Genomic DNA, 24,089 nt, shown 5'->3' with positions numbered 1-24,089 from the left:
TCAGGAGAGCCTTTTTCGTATTTTACACGTTGGGGAGTGGTTCAGGTCATGTAGAATATGCACCCGTCGGGACTGAACAAGGTTAGGTCAGGAGAGCCATTTACGTATTTTACACGTTGGGGAGTGGTTCAGGTCATGTAGAATATGCACCCGTCGAGACTGACTAAGGTTAAGTCAGGAGAGCCCTTTACGTGTTTTACACGTTGGGGAGTGGTTCAGGTCATGTAGAATATGCACCCGTCGGGACTGAACAAGGTTAGGTCAGGAGAGCCTTTTTCGTATTTTACACGTTGGGGAGTGGTTCAGGTCATGTAGAATATGCACCCGTCGGGACTGAACAAGGTTAGGTCAGGAGAGCCATTTACGTATTTTACACGTTGGGGAGTGGTTCAGGTCATGTAGAATATGCACCCGTCGGGACTGAACAAGGTTAAATCAGGAGAGCCTTTTACGTATTTTACACGTTGGGGAGTGGTTCAGGTCATGTAGAATACGTACCCGTCGAGACTGAACAAGGTTAGGTCAGGCGAGCCTTTTACGTATTTTACACGTTGGGGAGTGGTTCAGGTCATGTAGAATATGCACCCGTCGAGACTGAACAAGGTTAGGTCAGGAGAGCCTTTTACGTATTTTACACGTTGGGGAGTGGTTCAGGTCATGTAGAATATGTACCCGTCGGGACTGAACAAGGTTAGGTCAGGAGAGCCTTTTACGTATTTTACACGTTGGGGAGTGGTTCAGGTCATGTAGAATATGCACCCGTCGAGACTGACTAAGGTTAAGTCAGGAGAGCCTTTTACGTATTTTACACGTTGGGGAGTGGTTCAGGTCATGTAGAATATGTACCCGTCGGGACTGAACAAGGTTAGGTCATGAGAGCCTTTTACGTATTTTACGCGTTGGGGAGTGGTTCAGGTCATGTAGAATATGCACCCGTCGAGACTGACTAAGGTTAAGTCAGGAGAGCCTTTTACGTGTTTTACACGTAGGGGAGTGGTTCAGGTCATGTAGAATACGTACCCGTCGAGACTGAACAAGGTTAGGTCAGGCGAGCCTTTTACGTATTTTACACGTTGGGGAGTGGTTCAGGTCATGTAGAATATGCACCCGTCGAGACTGAACAAGGTTAGGTCAGGAGAGCCTTTTACGTATTTTACACGTTGGGGAGTGGTTCAGGTCATGTAGAATATGTACCCGTCGGGACTGAACAAGGTTAGGTCAGGAGAGCCTTTTACGTATTTTACACGTTGGGGAGTGGTTCAGGTCATGTAGAATATGCACCCGTCGAGACTGACTAAGGTTAAGTCAGGAGAGCCTTTTACGTATTTTACACGTTGGGGAGTGGTTCAGGTCATGTAGAATATGTACCCGTCGGGACTGAACAAGGTTAGGTCATGAGAGCCTTTTACGTATTTTACGCGTTGGGGAGTGGTTCAGGTCATGTAGAATATGCACCCGTCGAGACTGACTAAGGTTAAGTCAGGAGAGCCTTTTACGTGTTTTACACGTTGGGGAGTGGTTCAGGTCATGTAGAATATGCACCAGTCGGGACGGAACAAGGTTAGGTCAGGAGAGCCTTTTACGTATTTTACACGTTGGGGAGTGGTTCAGGTCATGTAGAATATGCACCCGTCGAGACTGACTAAGGTTAAGTCAGGAGAGCCTTTTACGTGTTTTACACGTTGGGGAGTGGTTCAGGTCATGTAGAATATGCACCCGTCGGGACTGAACAAGGTTAGGTCAGGAGAGCCTTTTTCGTATTTTACACGTTGGGGAGTGGTTCAGGTCATGTAGAATATGCACCCGTCGAGACTGACTGAGGTTAAGTCAGGAGAGCCTTTTACGTATTTTACACGTTGGGGAGTGGTTCAGGTCATGTAGAATATGCACCCGTCGAGACTGACTAAGGTTAAGTCAGGAGAGCCTTTTACGTGTTTTACACGTTGGGGAGTGGTTCAGGTCATGTAGAATATGCACCCGTCGGGACTGAACAAGGTTAGGTCAGGAGAGCCTTTTTCGTATTTTACACGTTGGGGAGTGGGTCAGGTCATGTAGAATATGCACCCGTAAGGACTGAACAAGGTTAAGTCAGGAGAGCCTTTTACGTGTTTTACACGTTGGGGAGTGGTTCAGGTCATGTAGAATATGCACCCGTCGGGACTGAACAAGGTTAGGTCAGGAGAGCCTTTTTCGTATTTTACACGTTGGGGAGTGGTTCAGGTCATGTAGAATATGCACCCGTCGGGACTGAACAAGGTTAGGTCAGGAGAGCCTTTTACGTGTTTTACACGTTGGGGAGTGGTTCAGGTCATGTAGAATATGCACCCGTCGGGACTGAACAAGGTTAAGTCAGGAGAGCCTTTTACGTGTTTTACACGTTGGGGAGTGGTTCAGGTCATGTAGAATATGCACCCGTCAGGACTGAACAAGGTTAAGTCAGGAGTGCCTTTTACGTGTTTTACACGTTGGGGAGTGGTTCAGGTCATGTAGAATATGCACCCGTCGGGACTGAACAAGGTTAAGTCAGGAGAGCCTTTTACGTGTTTTACACGTTGGGGAGTGGTTCAGGTCATGTAGAATATGCACCCGTCGGGACTGAACAAGGTTAGGTCAGGAGAGCCTTTTACGTGTTTTACACGTTGGGGAGTGGTTCAGGTCATGTAGAATATGCACCCGTCGGGACTGAACAAGGTTAAGTCAGGAGAGCCTTTTACGTGTTTTACACGTTGGGGAGTGGTTCAGGTCATGTAGAATATGCACCCGTCGGGACTGAACAAGGTTAGGTCAGGAGAGCCTTTTACGTGTTTTACACGTTGGGGAGTGGTTCAGGTCATGTAGAATATGCACCCGTCGGGACTGAACAAGGTTAAGTCAGGAGAGCCTTTTACGTGTTTTACACGTTGGGGAGTGGTTCAGGTCATGTAGAATATGCACCCGTCGGGACTGAACAAGGTTAAGTCAGGAGAGCCTTTTACGTGTTTTACACGTTGGGGAGTGGTTCAGGTCATGTAGAATATGCACCCGTCGGGACTGAACAAGGTTAAGTCAGGAGAGCCTTTTACGTGTTTTACACGTTGGGGAGTGGTTCAGGTCATGTAGAATATGCACCCGTCGGGACTGAACAAGGTTAAGTCAGGAGAGCCTTTTACGTGTTTTACACGTTGGGGAGTGGTTCAGGTCATGTAGAATATGCACCCGTCGGGACTGAACAAGGTTAAATCAGGAGAGCCTTTTACGTGTTTTACACGTTGGGGAGTGGTTCAGGTCATGTAGAATATGCACCCGTCGGGACTGAACAAGGTTAGGTCAGGAGAGCCTTTTACGTGTTTTACACGTTGGGGAGTGGTTCAGGTCATGTAGAATATGCACCCGTCGGGACTGAACAAGGTTAGGCCATGAGAGCCTTTTACGTAATTTACACGTTGGGGAGTGGTTCAGGTCATGTAGAATATGCACCCGTCGAGACTGAACAAGGTTAGGTCAGGAGAGCCTTTTACGTATTTTACACGTTGGGGAGTGGTTCAGGTCATGTAGAATATTCACCCGTCGAGACTGACAAGGTTAACTCAGGAGAGCCTTTTACGTATTTTACACGTTGTGGAGTGGTTCAGGTCATGTAGAATATGCACCCGTCGAGTCTGAACAAGGTTAGGTCAGGAGAGCCTTTTACGTAATTTACACGTTGGGGAATGGTTCAGGTCATGTAGAATATGCACCCGTCGAGACTGAACAAGGTTAGGTCAGGAGAGCCTTTTACGTATTTTACACGTTGGGGAGTGGTTCAGGTCATGTAGAATATGCACCCGTCGAGACTGACTAAGGTTAAGTCAGGAGAGCCTTTTACGTATTTTACACGTTGGGGAGTGGTTCAGGTCATGTAGAATATGCACCCGTCGGGACTGAGCAAGGTTAGGTCAGGAGAGCCTTTTACGTATTTTACGCGTTGGGGAGTGGTTCAGGTCATGTAGAATATACACCCGTCGAGACTGACTTAGGTTAAGTCAGGAGAGCCTTTAACGTGTTTTACACGTTGGGGAGTGGTTCAGGTCATGTAGAATATGCACCCGTCGGGACTGAACAAGGTTTGGTCAGGAGAGCCTTTGTAGTATTTTACACGTTGGGGAGTGGTTCAGGTCATGTAGAATATGCACCCGTCGGGACTGAACAAGGTTAAGTCAGGAGAGCCTTTTACGTGTTTTACACGTTGGGGAGTGGTTCAGGTCATGTAGAATATGCACCGTCGAGTCTGACTAAGGTTAAGTCAGGAGAGCCTTTTACGTATTTTACACGTTGGGGAGTGGTTCAGGTCATGTAGAATATGCACCCGTCGGGACTGACAAGGTTAAATCAGGAGAGCCTTTTACGTATTTTACACGTTGAGGGGTTGAGGTCATGTAGAATACGTACCCGTCGAGACTGAGCAAGGTTAGGTCGGGCGAGCCTTTTACGTATTTTACACGTTGGGGAGTGGTTCAGGTCATGTAGAATATGCACCCGTCGAGACTGAACAAGGTTAGGTCAGGAGAGCCTTTTACATATTTTACACGTTGGGGAGTGGTTCAGGTCATGTAGAATATGCACCCGTCGAGACTGAACAAGGTTAGGTCAGGAGAGCCTTTTACGTATTTTACACGTTGGGGAGTGGTTCAGGTCATGTAGAATATGCACCCGTCGGGACTGAACAAGGTTAGGTCATGAGAGCCTTTTACGTATTTTACACGTTGGGGAGTGGTTCAGGTCATGTAGAATATGCACCCGTCGAGACTGAACAAGGTTAGGTCAGGAGAGCCTTTTACGTATTTTACACGTTGGGGAGTGGTTCAGGTCATGTAGAATATGCACCCGTCGAGACTGACTAAGGTTAAGTCAGGAGAGCCCTTTACGTGTTTTACACGTTGGGGAGTGGTTCAGGTCATGTAGAATATGCACCCGTCGGGACTGAACAAGGTTAGGTCAGGAGAGCCTTTTTCGTATTTTACACGTTGGGGAGTGGTTCAGGTCATGTAGAATATGCACCCGTCGGGACTGAACAAGGTTAAGTCAGGAGAGCCTTTTACGTGTTTTACACGTTGGGGAGTGGTTCAGGTCATGTAGAATATGCACCCGTCGGGACTGAACAAGGTTAGGTCAGGAGAGCCTTTTACGTGTTTTACACGTTGGGGAGTGGTTCAGGTCATGTAGAATATGCACCCGTCGGGACTGAACAAGGTTAAGTCAGGAGAGCCTTTTACGTGTTTTACACGTTGGGGAGTGGTTCAGGTCATGTAGAATATGCACCCGTCGGGACTGAACAAGGTTAAGTCAGGAGAGCCTTTTACGTGTTTTACACGTTGGGGAGTGGTTCAGGTCATGTAGAATATGCACCCGTCGGGACTGAACAAGGTTAAGTCAGGAGAGCCTTTTACGTGTTTTACACGTTGGGGAGTGGTTCAGGTCATGTAGAATATGCACCCGTCGGGACTGAACAAGGTTAAATCAGGAGAGCCTTTTACGTATTTTACACGTTGGGGAGTGGTTCAGGTCATGTAGAATATGCACCCGTCGGGACTGAACAAGGTTAAATCAGGAGAGCCTTTTACGTATTTTACACGTTGAGGGGTTGAGGTCATGTAGAATACGTACCCGTCGAGACTGAGCAAGGTTAGGTCGGGCGAGCCTTTTACGTATTTTACACGTTGGGGAGTGGTTCAGGTCATGTAGAATATGCACCCGTCGAGACTGAACAAGGTTAGGTCAGGAGAGCCTTTTACATATTTTACACGTTGGGGAGTGGTTCAGGTCATGTAGAATATGCACCCGTCGAGACTGAACAAGGTTAGGTCAGGAGAGCCTTTTACGTATTTTACACGTTGGGGAGTGGTTCAGGTCATGTAGAATATGCACCCGTCGGGACTGAACAAGGTTAGGTCATGAGAGCCTTTTACGTATTTTACACGTTGGGGAGTGGTTCAGGTCATGTAGAATATGCACCCGTCGAGACTGAACAAGGTTAGGTCAGGAGAGCCTTTTACGTATTTTACACGTTGGGGAGTGGTTCAGGTCATGTAGAATATGCACCCGTCGAGACTGACTAAGGTTAAGTCAGGAGAGCCCTTTACGTGTTTTACACGTTGGGGAGTGGTTCAGGTCATGTAGAATATGCACCCGTCGGGACTGAACAAGGTTAGGTCAGGAGAGCCTTTTTCGTATTTTACACGTTGGGGAGTGGTTCAGGTCATGTAGAATATGCACCCGTCGGGACTGAACAAGGTTAGGTCAGGAGAGCCATTTACGTATTTTACACGTTGGGGAGTGGTTCAGGTCATGTAGAATATGCACCCGTCGGGACTGAACAAGGTTAAATCAGGAGAGCCTTTTACGTATTTTACACGTTGGGGAGTGGTTCAGGTCATGTAGAATACGTACCCGTCGAGACTGAACAAGGTTAGGTCAGGCGAGCCTTTTACGTATTTTACACGTTGGGGAGTGGTTCAGGTCATGTAGAATATGCACCCGTCGAGACTGAACAAGGTTAGGTCAGGAGAGCCTTTTACGTATTTTACACGTTGGGGAGTGGTTCAGGTCATGTAGAATATGCACCCGTCGGGACTGAACAAGGTTAGGTCAGGAGAGCCTTTTACGTATTTTACACGTTGGGGAGTGGTTCAGGTCATGTAGAATATGCACCCGTCGAGACTGACTAAGGTTAAGTCAGGAGAGCCTTTTACGTATTTTACACGTTGGGGAGTGGTTCAGGTCATGTAGAATATGTACCCGTCGGGACTGAACAAGGTTAGGTCATGAGAGCCTTTTACGTATTTTACGCGTTGGGGAGTGGTTCAGGTCATGTAGAATATGCACCCGTCGAGACTGACTAAGGTTAAGTCAGGAGAGCCTTTTACGTGTTTTACACGTTGGGGAGTGGTTCAGGTCATGTAGAATATGCACCAGTCGGGACGGAACAAGGTTAGGTCAGGAGAGCCTTTTACGTATTTTACACGTTGGGGAGTGGTTCAGGTCATGTAGAATATGCACCCGTCGAGACTGACTAAGGTTAAGTCAGGAGAGCCTTTTACGTGTTTTTACACGTTGGGGAGTGGTTCAGGTCATGTAGAATATGCACCCGTCGGGACTGAACAAGGTTAGGTCAGGAGAGCCTTTTTCGTATTTTACACGTTGGGGAGTGGTTCAGGTCATGTAGAATATGCACCCGTCGAGACTGACTAAGGTTAAGTCAGGAGAGCCTTTTACGTATTTTACACGTTGGGGAGTGGTTCAGGTCATGTAGAATATGCACCCGTCGAGACTGACTAAGGTTAAGTCAGGAGAGCCTTTTACGTGTTTTACACGTTGGGGAGTGGTTCAGGTCATGTAGAATGTGCACCCGTCGGGACTGAACAAGGTTAGGTCAGGAGAGCCTTTTTCGTATTTTACACGTTGGGGAGTGGTTCAGGTCATGTAGAATATGCACCCGTAAGGACTGAACAAGGTTAAGTCAGGAGAGCCTTTTACGTGTTTTACACGTTGGGGAGTGGTTCAGGTCATGTAGAATATGCACCCGTCGGGACTGAACAAGGTTAGGTCAGGAGAGCCTTTTACGTGTTTTACACGTTGGGGAGTGGTTCAGGTCATGTAGAATATGCACCCGTCAGGACTGAACAAGGTTAAGTCAGGAGAGCCTTTTACGTGTTTTACACGTTGGGGAGTGGTTCAGGTCATGTAGAATATGCACCCGTCGGGACTGAACAAGGTTAGGTCAGGAGAGCCTTTTACGTGTTTTACACGTTGGGGAGTGGTTCAGGTCATGTAGATATGCACCCGTCGGGACTGAACAAGGTTAAGTCAGGAGAGCCTTTTACGTGTTTTACTCGTTGGGGAGTGGTTCAGGTCATGTAGAATATGCACCCGTCGGGACTGAACAAGGTTAAGTCAGGAGAGCCTTTTTACGTGTTTTACACGTTGGGGAGTGGTTCAGGTCATGTAGAATATGCACCCGTCGGGACTGAACAAGGTTAAGTCAGGAGAGCCTTTTACGTGTTTTACACGTTGGGGAGTGGTTCAGGTCATGTAGAATATGCACCCGTCGGGACTGAACAAGGTTAGGTCAGGAGAGCCTTTTACGTGTTTTACACGTTGGGGAGTGGTTCAGGTCATGTAGAATATGCACCCGTCAGGACTGAACAAGGTTAAGTCAGGAGAGCCTTTTACGTTTTTTACACGTTGGGGAGTGGTTCAGGTCATGTAGAATATGCACCCGTCGGGACTGAACAAGGTTAAGTCAGGAGAGCCTTTTTACGTGTTTTACACGTTGGGGAGTGGTTCAGGTCATGTAGAATATGCACCCGTCGGGACTGAACAAGGTTAAGTCAGGAGAGCCTTTTACGTGTTTTACACGTTGGGGAGTGGTTCAGGTCATGTAGAATATGCACCCGTCGGGACTGAACAAGGTTAGGTCAGGAGAGCCTTTTACGTGTTTTACACGTTGGGGAGTGGTTCAGGTCATGTAGAATATGCACCCGTCGGGACTGAACAAGGTTAGGTCAGGAGAGCCTTTTTCGTATTTTACACGTTGGGGAGTGGTTCAGGTCATGTAGAATATGCACCCGTCAGGACTGAACAAGGTTAAGTCAGGAGAGCCTTTTACGTGTTTTACACGTTGGGGAGTGGTTCAGGTCATGTAGAATATGCACCCGTCGGGACTGAACAAGGTTAGGTCAGGAGAGCCTTTTTCGTATTTTACACGTTGGGGAGTGGTTCAGGTCATGTAGAATATGCACCCGTCGAGACTGAACAAGGTTAGGTCAGGAGAGCCTTTTACGTATTTTACACTGACTAACTTCCTTGACTTGATTGACTACACGTTCCATTTAAAAAGAGTCGAGCGGTGTTGTGAGCTTTTCTCGGGAGCCGAACCAGGGGTGCCGCCATTATCCTGATCTTGGATTTGGCAACCGTTGGCAAATACGTTAACTGAACATGTTGTTTAAATAAGCCAACATCGACATGAAATACATAGAACTGCTCCAGAGGAAGACGCACATGATATTATTATATTACATAATATTAAACTGTTAAAACAGAACTTCACCACATAACACGCTCATAGCTAACCATCATTCCGATTGATATCATTCTGGGCACTGATTTGTTGAAAATGGGAGGAGACGCCTATCTTGGACACATTATGCTTGTCTCATATAGTTTTGAACAAATCAGGACACAGAGTGATATCACTCGGAATGATGGATGGCCAGGAGCGTGCTATGTGGTGAAGTTCTCTTTTAACAGTGTACTTCCGCGGCCCACATTACCTCTGCTGCGCTTGAAAGTGTTGTGCCAATATTGTGTTAGAAGGTGGACCACGGGCATCAAGTGTTTATCGCTCGAACGAAATAGTCTTGCAACACCTGGAGATTTGAGATGAGACAAACCACGAAGTACTGATTTTAAATAGCCGTGTCCCCTACAGCAGTGTTTCCCAAAGTGTGGTCCGCGGACCCCTGGGGGTCCGCGAGAGTGTCCGTGGGGGTCCGCGACCGTCTCTCACATCGTCCCCACAAACGCGCGCTCGTACATGCTGCCCGATTTCCAAACACCCGGAACTTCCAAAATTGCTACAAGCAGGCTTCAACGGCTAGCTTCTAATTTCTGATAGAAAAGTCCTGCAGTGCACGTTTGTCCGCGTCATTCACATACGAACAAGACGAAGAAACCAGTCCGGAATCGTTTCTGAAGCTGTATCGAAAGCACGCAGCAGCTGACGAGGTTCCTGATTATGGACTGGCTAGCATGGGAAATACGGTGCGTCATATCGTTTTGCTTCTAGTTCGAATTGACTGAGAGTGTTCCTGTGTTTAGCGCATTTTATATTTGGCAGCCTATGGACCTCTTGAAGCGACTGTGGCACCACAGATGATACCTCGCACTGAACGCGGCGTTGGAAGTCATCTTCGCTTCACTAACAGACTTGTACAAAATACTGCGCAAAAGTATTTGAAATAAGATACTAAATACTCTATGTAAAAAGTATTTAAATAGAGTGCAAAATACTCAACACTGAGAGTAATTTGAGTAAAGTACTAAATACTCTAAGAAGTATTTAAGATACTCTTTAAAGTACTTTAGTATTAGCAGTAAGTGAAAAGCGTATTCTGAACGTGTCCTAACAAATGAAAGGAATAAACTTCATCGGCCATGCTTAAGCATATCTTTCATTTGCAACGTCTTGGTGTGAAGTAATGTTTGGTGCACTTCGGTGAACCCATGTAAACTTTGTTGATATGTTCTGACCCAAAACTTCGTCATCCCTCATGTATGTCCGTTCGGGTCTTTCAACCTCTGGCGCGTGTTTATTGCTTCGGTGACCCAAGGAAATAAATGCCGGGATTCTCTTGTACCTTATCCCCTGGTGATTCACCTTGCAATATGCGTAGGGACGGTTTTCTGACGAAGCTGGCTACTGACAAGCAAGGCAAAGCTTGGGACCAGCCTATTGTACAAGAGGACAAATGACAGATTCGCGAATTCCCGTAAAAAGAAAGAAAGAGAGGGGGTTAAATTCCAGGGAGGTGAAAATCTCAGCACGATGGGAAGTGTGCTGGATATGGCTTGACGAGGGAAGGAAAGTATTTCGAGTGCTGAGTAGCAAATACAGAAAAAAGTATTTCAAATACATTACCAATACTTGTCACAAAAAGTATTGAGTAGAGTACCAAAATACCGGAAAAAGTATTTAAAATACTGTATTTTGATTGCGTACTCGAGATACATACAAGTTTGCGCTTCTGTCTACTTGACCATGTTAATGCTTGCACAAATGTAATTTCGTTCCTTGTTATACCCTGTCGCGCATATTAAACGCGGTCTGCAATGCAGTGTACACAGCGCGTATTCCGGTATATTTGTGTGTGTGTGGGGGGGGGGGGGGGGGGGGGGTCCGTGAATTGGTTCTCATCGCTTCCGGGGGTCCCTCACCGCCAAAAGTTTGGGAAACGCTGCCCTACAGCACATGCATTTTCAGCATGTGTAACGGGGGTTCAGTTTTTAAAAGTAGCGTAGCTTATATTTTACTTAGTGAGTGGGACGCATCGACATCGTGGCATTTAATATCATTAGCAAATGTCGTGTGACGCAAACTTCGTAAAAATAATGTCATTCGAGACCCGAATGACGTTAACACGAAAAGGCTGTAGCGGTATCTGTTTTGCCACAGGGTGAAGTTACGAGGATTGCAACGAGCGCGCAGCGTACCTTGTTGTTCTTCGATGTCTGGGAGTCCACCATTCCCTCCTATCTGTGCGCCAACTAGGACTTCGAGAAGTAGAAAAAAAGGGTTAGTGGGGAGTGTGCAGAATGTTCACATGAGTAGATAGATGTGCTAGTAAGGCCAAAAATGAATTGTAGAAGCAGGCACTTGTAGTGCGCGTTTCAGGGCAGGCTGGTACGCTACTGGCCTGGGTAAATCGTTTACCTTTTATTAGGAATGAAGTAAAGATTTAGCTACTTGTCTCGCATATGTACCTCGTAACGTATATTTCCTTACAAAAAGATGAATAAGTTACTTTTCTAGTAATCACCCTCCGTTACGTCACTGGAACGGGCGAAGCTGGGAAAGGCCGTTTCAATCGGAAGCTGGCAGTTGGTTTCGAATCCCATGTTTTTGCTGTTTTAAGAAAAAAACAAAACACAAACGGACATCGGGAACTTTTGTGTGTGTGTGTTTTCTTCTTGGAAGGCATCTCCAAGTGGATATCATATTCACTTTATTATAATTCCGGATTCCCTGCGGACCCCAACTTTAACGAGCAACGAGAACTCGTTCGTTTCCGCTGTTGAGTAACTTATTTCGTTCCCTTTTTTTTTTATTTTCGGTAACGTGTGCGAGTCCTTTTTTAAAACCAACCCATACCGGTGTTGCAACACGAGAATAACGTGACCGACACGTTCAGCTATCCGTGCATGCCTTGCTTTTGCGAAAAAAAAAAGAAAAAGAACTTCAAATCACATCAGATCACATTTTCCTGGGAGGGAGGGGGGGGGGGGGGTTCTCGAGGTACAAAAATGTGCCAAGACTTCGACTCAAAAGGAACTGTCGCTGCACGTAGTTTTGAATTTCGGAATATTGCAAAATGTAGGTATCGAAAGAAAAAAACAACAAAAATGATATATTGACGATGAAGGGTGATGTATCGAAAATTCGTCGTATATGTATCTTACTTCTGTAAGAATAGCTTGGCAGTGATCATTCGTGGCTTTACGTCGCTAGACAACCTGCCAGAATAAGGACGTGTGACCAAGGCTTACCAATTAGGCAAACGAACAGACAGAAGAAGCTGTACTTGAACATCGTAGAAGGCCTCACTGGAAAAGAAGGCCAGCACCTCAGTTATCTTTGTCACACCAGTCCTCTTTCTCTCGCATGCTAAACTACACTCTAAGGGAAAAAATACTCCTTGTGGACACTAAATGCATATCCAGAAAAAACAGTCCCTTTCGGGAGTATAAATGAACGTCACTGAGTATCTCACGCTCTGTTCAAAAGAGTCCCAGGTAAGTAATTCGTGTGCATGCATGAAAATAGTTTGAATCAAACCACGATATATCGAGTGGTATCAAATCTTGCGACATACATACATGGAGCACAATTTGCTGTGAAAGGAGCGCAGTTTCTTACTCCGTGTGGGTGGAAAATTGCAAAGTTGGATAAGTTATACAGCCGTATGCCATCAGATCGACCAAGAGCACATATTTACGGAGACTATTGCACTGAAAAGGCCATTTGCGACGTTTAGTGAGAATTTGCAGTGTAAATGTCAGTGTCGGGGGACTAAAATGGGGAGTAAATGCAATCTAGGGGACTAGAAGTTGCAATTACTCCCAATTTTACCCCTTTTTGCTTAGAGTATGTACGTATGTACTCGTGAGACATTGACCGGTTAGCCAGAGGCGCTATAGCTACCACAACATCAATACGAATGTAGGCAAGATTTCCTGTGGTAACAAATTATTACTAATACCGCCGGTAAGTTTGCCTAAACTGGAACCCCTAATGGAAAACGCGATTTACGCCTAAACTATTAAGCCCGAACCAGAACAAAATCGGCCACGGATATCTCGGTAACGGCATTGCATTCTCGATAAAATTTATCTCCTTTTTGTTTCGAAATTTCCTCTAGTGGTCTTATAAAGGAAGCTGCTCCCGGAATTCAACATCGACGTTCCTGTATACCTTCTACGTGAAGGCTTTGTTTCATTTTCTTTTTAATAATAATAATTGGGTGTTTACGTCGCGAGAAAACTGACATCATGAGCGACGCCACAGCGGTAGGTCTGTGGATTGCTTTTGCCCACCTGAGGGTTCTTTAACGTGCGATGAAAGCTCATTACACGGCACCCCGTATTTAACGTCCCTGGCGGAAGACGGCGTGTCTAAGCAACTTGTACCCTGCCACCAAGTTGCTGGCGTCCTCGGCCGGGTTCGAACCCGCGATCTCGTGATCAGAAGGCGAACACGCTACCGACTGTGCCACCGAGGCCGATCATTTTCTTTTTGCTTTAAGCATTACAGCTCAAAGGCTCGCCGACAATCACGTATGAAGCACTCATTGAAACGCCTTTCGTATAGCGTACACCAAATATGCACAGATAAAAAAAAATCATACAAGGCGAGGTCACGTGTACAGTACGCAAAGGTAGTCGTGTCATAGCCCAACTACAGTCACTGCAGATGTCGTTGTCCAAATTAGGCAACTCTCTCTGAGCTCCACTAACTTTAACACAGCTGACGTGCCGCACAATATGTCGAGACGGCATCTTGGAAGGGAATAATGACAGTAAATCCACACTCTAGTCCCAATGCAAAATAGAGCAAAAGTGCCATTGTCCAATGAAAGACACGCGCACTGAACCAATAGAGGTAAGAATGCTCGCTTCGACGAGAAAATGGCGCAATTTGCTGTGCGGTCCACGCCCGCAGTTGCGGGGTGTGTGAACTAGCCCCATGACTTACCATCCAACGGAAAATGTGCTTGAGTACCTGAATAACTGCGCCTCAGAAAACTCTTAGTGCATGTACTTCCCAGCAGTACACAAGAGTGTAAACAGCAGCATCACAAAACGCAGAATGCCTCAGAGGATACAAACACACACAAATTACATGAAGTGACTCAAAAGCCGGAGTACACAAGCCATAATATCATTCCTACGACATTCTCACAGGGTACAAGCAATCCAACAAAACATAAACAACAACAACAACAGATAAATTAATGATGATGAATGAGGGAAATTCACCACATGAGGTGCGGCCCACTACCCCAAGGCACAATGGACAGGATGAGATGCGTCCAAGCAAGCCCTGGATGCATACTACAACGTATTACTGACACATCAACGCGACGGCAACCAATACTACCTTTACCAATGCATTCGTCTACATGGAGACTGTCACTGCTCAGTCGCGCTTACAGTCGCACAGGAAGGGAGTTGCCTCAGGACAGAAGCCGCCGATATTTCGAACAGAGACTGTTCTTCTTCTGGGCCCAGAAGAAGAACAGTCTCTGTTCGAAATATCGGCGGCTTCTGTCCTGAGGCAACTCCCTTCCTACATCTCTACCGGTTCGCTGGATTTCTACCCATTTACAGTCGCACAGTTCGGCGAAAATGTCATCGGTCCATTTTATGCGGGGATCCAAATTATAGAAGCTTCCCCTACATCGCCTAACCATGCATTCAGAGGTAATCGTCCCTCGTCGACCACATGGCTTGCGCAGTCATGTATTCTCGATTGACTTAAGTGCCACTTTTGCAAGGCGCAGCCGTATGGTATAACCAGAAGTGCATTAAGATGAACATGTGAGCGAAAAGCTCTATGCTCCTGCTGGCCTCCTCGCGGGTTGCCTGGGGAGGATGTGAAAGTTTATTAAATGATGGGTGATGCCTGGGGGGAGGGGGATATAGGTTTATTGCAAAGAAAAAAGAAAGAAAGAGGGGAAAGGATAACCTGGCTCCAGAAGCCGACTTGGTGATGCCTGGGTGATGTGATGCATGTTCCTTGTTTGTTCCTGCTACGCGTAGACAGATTAGAGCGCTGCACGAGCCGCGTTCCTAGGGCCATTCCCGGCGCGAGCCCCGCCTTCCTTTGATTTACCCGCCCGGTCCTCGCCCGTCTGTTCCATACCTGTCCCGGGTCCGGCCCAAGCCCGAAGAATTTCTAGGTTTCTGGCCCCGGCCCGGCACGAGCTCGAGAAAGTTATAGGCTGCCCGGCCCGGCCCAAAGATGCGGTCTCTAAAATTGATACTGGCTAAACAGTGGTGTAACAGGAGCCTCGAGCCCGACCTATAGCCCAGGCAATGTACGTGCACGGGCCCATAATGGTCAAACCCGTGCCCAGCCGAGGCCCGCAAAAAGAAGGCTTTACCCGCCCGACCCACTGGCCCGTGCAGTGGGTCTAAGATATACATGGTAGTTGTATGGGACAGTTCTGGAGCACGCGTATCGTGCCATCTTCCAATTGCACCTTTCCTCAGCTACCAAAAGGTTATTTGTCTGCAGCGATGCTCTAACTCGATCGCGTCTCTTTGTTTCCAAGGCGAAGGTCTTGATGGAGAGTTCCGGACTTCCTTTTCGGACTTTAAAAAAAAAAAAGACATACACCCATGACAACATATGCACGCAACAGAACCCACATGCAAGAATATCACGAATACGCGTGTAATATCTGCAACAATCATGTAAAAATACGCAAAATAGCGGGCAAAGTACAGTGAGCAGAAAAGGAAACGCCGTTCACGCTCCCTAATAAAGAAGTAGAGCCAACAACAGAATGCATAATGTAGAAATACTCATGAAAACACATACATGTTACAGAGCCAACGTTGAAGAATAGCGTGAAGAATATGTGCAGGACGGTCTCTCACACGGACTATATACCCTGCGGAATGAGGAAGAGAAACTGGGACATTGGCGAGTTACAAAACGTACACTGCAACGCCCACTTGCGCATGTGGATGCATATGTAGAAAAATACCGAGTACAACAAGTGGAGCATGCGATAGCAGTTCACTGAACCGCCCAAACAGAAAAGCAAGAAAAAAAAAAACTAGAGTTACTATTCAGTGACTGTAGAAAAACCAAAAGAACAGGCAGAAGAAAAAGGGGGGAGGGCTGCCAGCTGGGCTCGCGCGTGTATCGCGCTTGTTTGTTTGTTTGTTTGTTTATGGGGAAAAGAGAGGTTGGCCATGCTCAGCAGGCCTGCTACTCTTCCTGGTACGTAGCACCGCTGAGCTCCACCACCTGGAAACAAGGCTGCGAAACACACACGCACAAGAACGCTGAAATATAGGCCAACAGGAACTGAGATAGCGAGACACAAAGGGATTTTCTGATATGGAAGCCGGCCCATGTGTCTGGCTTTCTCTTATCTTGCGCTACCTCCAAAGCAGCACAATGTACTGAAAATCGAGTGCAGTAGGGGTGGACGGGTACACTCTTAAAAATGAACTTCACCGCATAGCACGCTCCTAGCCAACCATCATCTTTACTGATATCGCTATTTGCCCTGATTTGTTGAAAACGTGGGGCGTACGCCTTTTTTGTGACACTTATGCTGTTCATAATTGTCACAGAAAAGGCGTACGCCTCCCGTTTTCAACAAATGGGGGCAGATAACGATATCATTAAAGATGATGGTTTGCTAGGACCGTGCTGTGCAGTGAAGTTCATTTTTAAGAGTGTAGGTGGAAAGCCTTGAACAGACTCGTGAAACAAAGAACATTGTTAAGACACATACCGCCCACCCTTATTGCACTCGACTTTCAGTACATTGTGCTGCTTGGGCTGTGCGGGTGTTTTTTTTTTCTTTATTCTTCTTTATTCCAGACGTACCCTACATAGCCCGAAGGCGTGTAGTAGAGGGCACCGTGGCCGCGACCTTGCTTGGAGCTGCCCGCCTGGCCGACTGCCCGCGAAAAGTGAGCTGTCAGATATTTCGAAACTTTGTCAACCAATCCCGGAGCGCGCAACCTCCTTCGGCCAATGGGCATCCGTCATGATGCCTGACGATGTAATACCACGTGACTATTACGTGATTTTATTTTTCTACTGCCGCGAATGCGGGGAGCTATGGAGGCCTTCCTAAGGCACTGTTGGCGGGTTGGAACGCATCGAAGGCACGAAAATTTACATTTTGGAATTTTGTCGCCTGGAAATTTTGGGCAATTTTTCCGGAGACGAGGAAAAAAAAACGAAAATAACTGTTTTTGTTTTTATTTGAAAGTACGTTTTTGTCAAAAATTTCCGTTTTTTTTCTTTTTTTTTGGAGGGGGGGGGGGGCTTCGCATCTCTAGTTGCAAACAGCGTCGGCCACATCCAGAGAGATCCGCAATGCTCTGTTCCTTGTCCAGTGTGGCTTCGCCTTCGGAGCTCCCCATGCTTTGAGGTTGTGAAGTGCAGGGGTTCACCGTGGTCTTATTGACGAACGCTGCTACTGTGTGCTTGAAACCACCGCGAATGCTTCCTCTGCAGGTACAAAACGCGTGACTGATTCCTCGTTCTCCGGGAAGCAGCTACGGGAAGTACATCGGTTTGCAGCACATTTATCCGGTTTAAAAATGTAAACGGGACCCAAGTAAAGGCGTACACGATCAAATGCTTTGGACTGATCGAAGGACGCCAGCACAGCGGGGGCATGCCCATTGTTAATCCAGCGGATGGCACCGCGAAGAACGATTCTATGAAGGTCTGAGGACCTGCCAGGGGGCGGAACATGCTCTGCAAGGACGTAACACCTTCTCCAACAGAGGTGAAACGCGCAATAGAAGAGTTTTAGCTAAGATCTTATAATCGTTCGTGAGTAATATAATCGGACGGTAAGCATCTGGGTCCAGTTTTCGAGACTTGTCTTTGCGCAGAAGAACACCATTCTGCATGCTGGGGCATAGCAACCCCTGGGTTAAGCAGATGTTAAAAAACCGAACCAAGGAGGAAGAAAAAAGATTGATTAACTGTAGACGAATGCCCGAACGGACTACACCTGCAGGCAGTTTGCCATATGAAGTTATATGTTGCTGGTGTTCGTACGAAACTTGTGTGGAAGCAAATCAATTTCGCCTTCTTAGTGGTGAAGGGGTAATAAATAGGTATACGGGGTGCAGTGGTTTCTAACGCAGTGTAATTCGCTACATACGGTGAAAGCTTTCAAAACGTACACTCTTAGAAATGAGGGGGGGGGGGGGTCGGGGTAGCTTGCCGTTGTTGGCCTCCCGTCCAGATAGCTCTTAGAAATGAACTTCACCACATAGCACGCTCCTAGCCAACCATCATCCCGAATGACAACGTTCTCGCCCCTGATTTGCTGAAAACGGGAGGAGGAGCCTATTTTGTGCTCATTATGCACGGCACAAAATAGGCTCCTCCTCCCGTTTTCAACAAATCTAGGGCGAGAACGTTGTCATTTGGGGTGATGGCTGGCTAGGAGCGTGCTATGTGGTGAAGTTCATTTTTAAGAGTGTAGTTGTCGCAAAAAGTAAATAATCGTTCTGAACCGAACGGATATTCACTGTACTCTTTCGCGCTCATGCCCTGACGACAATAGCCACACGTCATTTCGACGTCGCGCTGCAACAACCATTCAAGATGCGGGACGCTTACAAATTCATTGTGTCGTAGTATCGATAAGTGAAGTCACTTCTAAGCATCTGTCCCGATCTGTCCACTTGTCAATCCCAATGTAGCCAGACCAAAAGGTAACAAAAGCCCATAATGTTTCATTTCGTGTGCGTACTATGTTTCGGTGCTGTATTTCTCGAACATGAGACAACTGATGCTCTGCGGGGCTGGAACAACAGTTGTCTCATATTCAGCAGTTGCCGCTTACGTCGGTCCCGTCGTATAATAATGTGCGTGAGTGAGGAAAATGTAAGAGTGAAAGGGGGATGAGTGAGAGCGAGGGGTTGATTTGTCCCTTCAGATGGACGCGCGCTTGGAAGGCGTGTTAGCTTAGCTCAAGTGGTAGAGCCCTGGACTGGTAATCCAGAAGATGTGGGTTCCAGTCCTACAGTCTGGCTAACCTCTCCAATGACTTCCATCTTTCATCGTTAATTTCTTAGGCACCTTGAGGCATTGTATGCATTTGTCCTTTCTATGTTGCACGTCAGATCGGTGGTTGTTGAACCTGATCCGAAATGATGTTTTAGTCTGACCATCATTTCGGATCAGGTTCAACAACCACCGATCTGACGTTACAAAAAAGCCAAACCTCCCGGTGTCTCGCCATTTCAAGCAACCAGGTCATTCACTAAATAATGTGTCACTTTTTATTCTCCAGTCAAATTTTAGCTCAGATCGGTGCAGGGAACAACGCGAATCTTATCTCATTTACAAATTCCAATCAACCATTAACGAAGATCTGGGAGCACTTTCAACGGTAAGAAATCTGGCCGCCTAGATGAGCTACACTTTCTTCCTTTTCGTTTCCTTTCTGTTTTTCTTTTCCTCTCTTTTCTTTTTTTTTTCAGCAAAGTTTGAAGCAGCGCTCATCCTGCCTGGAATTTTCCCCAAAGCGGACAGTGACCTACGGCGAATGACATCACCACCCGGACTTCCTTCGACTTGACCTTGACCTTCTGGAATATTCCCGAATCTGACTCATTGACAAACGCCTGTGTCGTGCCCGTACCGATTATGACGTCATGTACCAAACCTATTTAAGTAATGTGTAACCAGCTACGCATCTTTTGTCCTGACGAAGACAGTGCCACTGTCGAAACGTCGACCCCTTGCCCATTTTACTTTTGAACGTCTCCCTCCCTATGTAATAAACTAGTGTTTGTAACTTCCCTAAAATCTGTTTCCGCGTCTTTTTTTGAACTTCTGTAAAACTTCGTGGCCGTTTGATAATCCTCTTACCTCACCCTATATATATATATATATATATATATATATGTGTGTGTGTGTGTGTGTGTGTGTGTGTGTTTTTTTTCTTGTCGGGCTGTTGTCTGTGATTTCACACCACGGTCATTGTGTGTTTCGTTGCCACAATTTACACGTGTATTCTGTAAATGCTCACTCGGTTCTGTAATTCCTTCAAGTGAGGGCCTTGAACGTATAATATACAAACAAACAAACAAACAAAGTATAGCCGTAGCGACATCAAACAGAGGAAAGGACATGTGTGGCACTTGGCTCGCCACCCCGACAATCCGTACGCGGTAGGCAGAGTACCATGGAAGACGGTAGCTGTCCCAAACGGTACCTACCGTATGTCAACGAAGCACTGTGCTACAGCAACGGTACTATCAAAACGTTGGAACGCCACCAGAGAGGAATAGGTAAATGGATACTGGGGAGGAAACCTTGCCACAGCAAATGTAGCTGTTCAAGAAGAACTGTCGTGGTCCAGCCTCGAATACAGGGAGGCCGGATCAAAAACACGTCACCTGGGGCGAATAACCCACCTAGCAGAAAACAGACACTTAAAACGAGTCTTCCAACATCTACGTTATAGGGGCACAAAAACAAACTGGATCAAACGTATGAGTAAAATAAACTCCAAGTACAGTAAGAGAACGACACGACACAAGAAGAAAAAACGTACTAGAATGGTACAGACGAATCAACAAGGAAATGAAAGCAATCGAACATCACTGCTGGAGACAACGTTCAAACAAAAAACAAAGCATGATCCTCTATAATAAATATAAAGGAGAACCTGCCCCATACAACTACTACAGAGGTGACCACTAAAACGGCTTGCTATTCCAGGCCCGAACAGGCGCCCTTCTGACCAGAGAAAGAATCGCACAGCTCTTCGACTACCCCGACGAGACATGTATGCTTTGCGGGATCAAGAAAGAAGACATAGAACAAGTGATTTTGCAACGCCCGGTCGTCCACACAACCCTTCTAGAGGGCTTAGACATCCAAACGGCGCTCTGTCCATACCCTCAAAATGGTGAAAACCCCAGCGATATCGCAGACAGATGCAAGCGCCACCTAACAAATTGGGAACAAACGAAAACTGCTCTGCACATGCTAGAAACTAACACGGTAGCAAGAGCCAGCGCCAATGCCAGTCCGGTCAGCGATCCAAGACCAGGACCGGCAGGACCCAACCAACTAGCACCAGCGGACCATCCAACAGACCGGGAGACCCTATACGAACAAGCAAAGCCAAGCAAACCCTCAGCGAAAGCGAAGCAGCACACGGAAAACCACGTTACGGACACTAGTCTGCCTGGAACGCCTATATAGAGCCAAGTTATTTGTGTCTGTGTTTCCAAGTTTTTTTTTCTGTTAATTTCTTTTTCTTTTCACCTGTGGCAGCATTTCAAGGTGCCTGCCCTGCGCCGAAAGGGATTAGACGAACCTGAGCCTGAACCTTTCAATACGCTTACAGTTGGACCGTGTAGCAGCATCGGCCACCGAACTCTCTTGAGAGAGACTATGCGGATCGAATTCAATCCACATCGAAAGTGTCATGTGACAGGGGTATTAGTTGTGCAATGCACTCACTCCTGCGTGTCGCTCCGATGGTGAAATATGACACTCCGGTTCCCGTAAACGTCCCCCCCCCCCCATCCCCCCCCCAAGCTGTACCTTCGAATCGCCCGTCGACATACAGCGACTCCACAGTTTACTGAAACTCATTTGTGTAACGCGATTGCAATTACCGTAGTTGGGTTATGTGGTGAACTATAGTTGGAGCAACGCTTTATTGATACTTTGGATGGAGAGCTGCGCTGCCTGTCTACGATATCGCCCACATGATGCACTTTTCTGCGGGATTCATGTAAGTTTTCCATTGACACCCAAAGGCCCGGCTGAAAGCAGGGAAGTTCCGTAGCGGTACGTTCACACGCCACATCCCCTGCATCGGTCCGGACGATTTCCTTTCACAAAGCGCTACGGCATAATTATAGAAGAAAAGCTGTTCGGAATTGACGGAGGCGTGCACTCCTTTGAGTTTCTCGAGCGAGGCCTTGTAGATGAGAAACAGAGGGTACATGAGGGCATTGTCCAAGAGGTTCAACTCCGGTGAGGACATGCGAGGGTATTGGGCCTGGAGACACCTGCTAATATTTTCGTACGCCCCTTTCGTGCTGACACTCCACCAGTTCCTCAGCTCACCCTTAACGAAGGAGGAAGCGCTCGGTGCGAGAGCTGCGAGTGCTCCGCGCATGATGTGCACCATAACAGCCGGATACAAGATGGGGTGAACCTGGTTACTGATATGGTTCAAAAATCCAACCACGGCGTGAGGCACGAGCAGCCGGTTGTCCGCCTCCTGGTAAAGCGATCCTGGCAGGAATACGTCCTGTTCTACCATGTTGTCGAAGCCTGCGTCCTTCGCCACGTCCCAGTAGAGCGCGGAAGCGTGCGAGTACAGACCCAGAACCGCTTCGATCGTGGTGTTGCCTTTAACCGGACGGGTCCTGCGGTAGAGCTCGTACTCGATCAGGTTGGCCTGGGTGCCGAAATGGAGCTGCATGGCTTGCAGCTTCCGAACGGCCGTGGCAGTGTCCACGGGGTCGATCCACGATTTGTGCGACTGCACCAACTGCACGATAACTTTCCGCGACAAAGAAAAGAAGAACTGCATCTGACTATCCAAGTGTGTTCGGTACGTTGTCGCGAATTCTTTTCCCAACGTCAGCTTGGCAGCGATGCCCAATCCATACGGGTATACCTTCTCCAAGAGGGCCATACAAGCTACCTGTCGCTCATGCAGATCTGGCAGGCGGTAGCCGTGCGACAACCTCATCAAGAAGGGGTCCCCTAAGAACGGAGAAAATTCCGCGACTGCCTTGTAGCCGATGTAGTTGATCACGGAAGTGTCGTAGCGACCTCCAAATATGTGCCTCAAGTTGGCGAAGAACACGGGATCCTGCACGACGATCATGGTGTGGTTGAGCATGGAATATTTGCCATCGAATACCACGTCGAAATATTTCATCCAGTTCCAGCGTTCGCTCGCGAATAGCTGTTCTAACGATAACACTTTGCTCGGCGTTTCTTGCGCCGCAAACGCCTCAATTGCCTTCTCCAGTCGAACAATGCCATGAGCTATCGCCGACGCATTGTTCTTTGTATAACGTTGCAGAGACGCGGCCACATATGTTGCATAAGATTGTTCATCGAAGCCACCTTGCTGATACCTTTGATGCAACGTCTTCGGTGCTCGCAGAATAACCGGTAGAGCACTCCTGGTGTTCTTCCTGAAGACTACCTCAAACAGCGGCTGTAACCTCAGTGTCCTCTCAGCTGTCGCGACGTGCCAGACCAGGTCCCCTTCCCAGTTCTCAAACGGCCAGTCTTGCAACATTAGGGAGCTCAAAACACTCTGTATGGACTCAACATCGCTGTCGTTGGCGTTGCACCTGTCATAAACCCACATTGCTTGCGCGAGGAAATTGTTCTCCGAGCGGCCGCGGAGCGACAGGAACCGCTTGAAGAAGTAGTCCACGTCCAGCATGAGCTGGCCCGCACTGAATTCGGCATAGGGACGATTGGCCAGGGAGGTGCCCCGAAGCCACCGCTTGTTGCACGCGTGCACGTAAAAATTGGAGCACACGTCTTTGACTTTGTACTCCTTCTCGGAGTCGAAGAGGTACGCGTCATTCCACTGGCAGGTGGGACAAACGGCAGGTTTGCTTCTGTTGGTCACTTCCTTCAGGAGGTCGCCCGTGTCGTAGCGCCTGTCGAAGGGCAAGGGTCCAGCCGGCCAGCGCTCCGCCTTGTGGTGGACGACTTTCTTGGCCGTCACGGCAACCAGCAGGGCAATGATCACCACGGCAGCGATGACACACGCGAAGGCCGTGTACACGGAAATTTGACGCTCGCGTCGCCGGCGGTCTTCCTCCATTGCACCAACGCATCTTCTTTCTCTTCCTTGCGTCCTGCGTACTCGGGCTCACCGCAACTATTTTGGGAAATATTTATCTTACTTTGCATTTGTCTGTCGTATCTTTACGTTACTGTTTTCGTAAACATTGTAAAAGTAAAAAAGAAAAGGTAAACGTCGTCGTGAATATTGTTCATTTCAGTTTATTAGCCGGAAACATTTGAAAGACGGGATATATTTATTACAACAAAAGGAAACAAAGGAGGGAGG

General features: G+C 47.4%; 1 protein-coding gene and 1 long non-coding RNA gene across 2 annotated transcripts; both read right to left on the bottom strand.

Annotated features, from left to right (window-relative positions):
- Positions 1 to 11,228: 11,228 nt before the first annotated feature.
- On the bottom strand, positions 11,229 to 15,987 carry LOC135370669 (uncharacterized). Its single transcript, XR_010415421.1, has 3 exons — positions 15,839 to 15,987; positions 12,283 to 12,339; positions 11,229 to 11,289 (listed from the first exon to the last, which is right to left on the bottom strand). It is a non-coding gene; the product is annotated as an uncharacterized LOC135370669 (long non-coding RNA).
- Positions 15,988 to 21,725: 5,738 nt separating this feature from the next.
- LOC135369710 (neprilysin-1-like) lies at positions 21,726 to 23,840 on the bottom strand. The gene has a single exon (XM_064603225.1). The coding sequence runs from the start codon at positions 23,838 to 23,840 to the stop codon at positions 21,726 to 21,728; it is 2,115 nt and encodes a 704-aa protein (XP_064459295.1).
- Between the last annotated feature and the right edge of the window lie 249 nt (positions 23,841 to 24,089).

Source organism: Ornithodoros turicata, chromosome 10, assembly GCF_037126465.1.
Source record: "Ornithodoros turicata isolate Travis chromosome 10, ASM3712646v1, whole genome shotgun sequence".
Taxonomy (NCBI): Eukaryota; Metazoa; Arthropoda; class Arachnida; order Ixodida; family Argasidae; genus Ornithodoros; species Ornithodoros turicata.
This window is presented reverse-complemented; position numbering and strand designations above follow the sequence as displayed.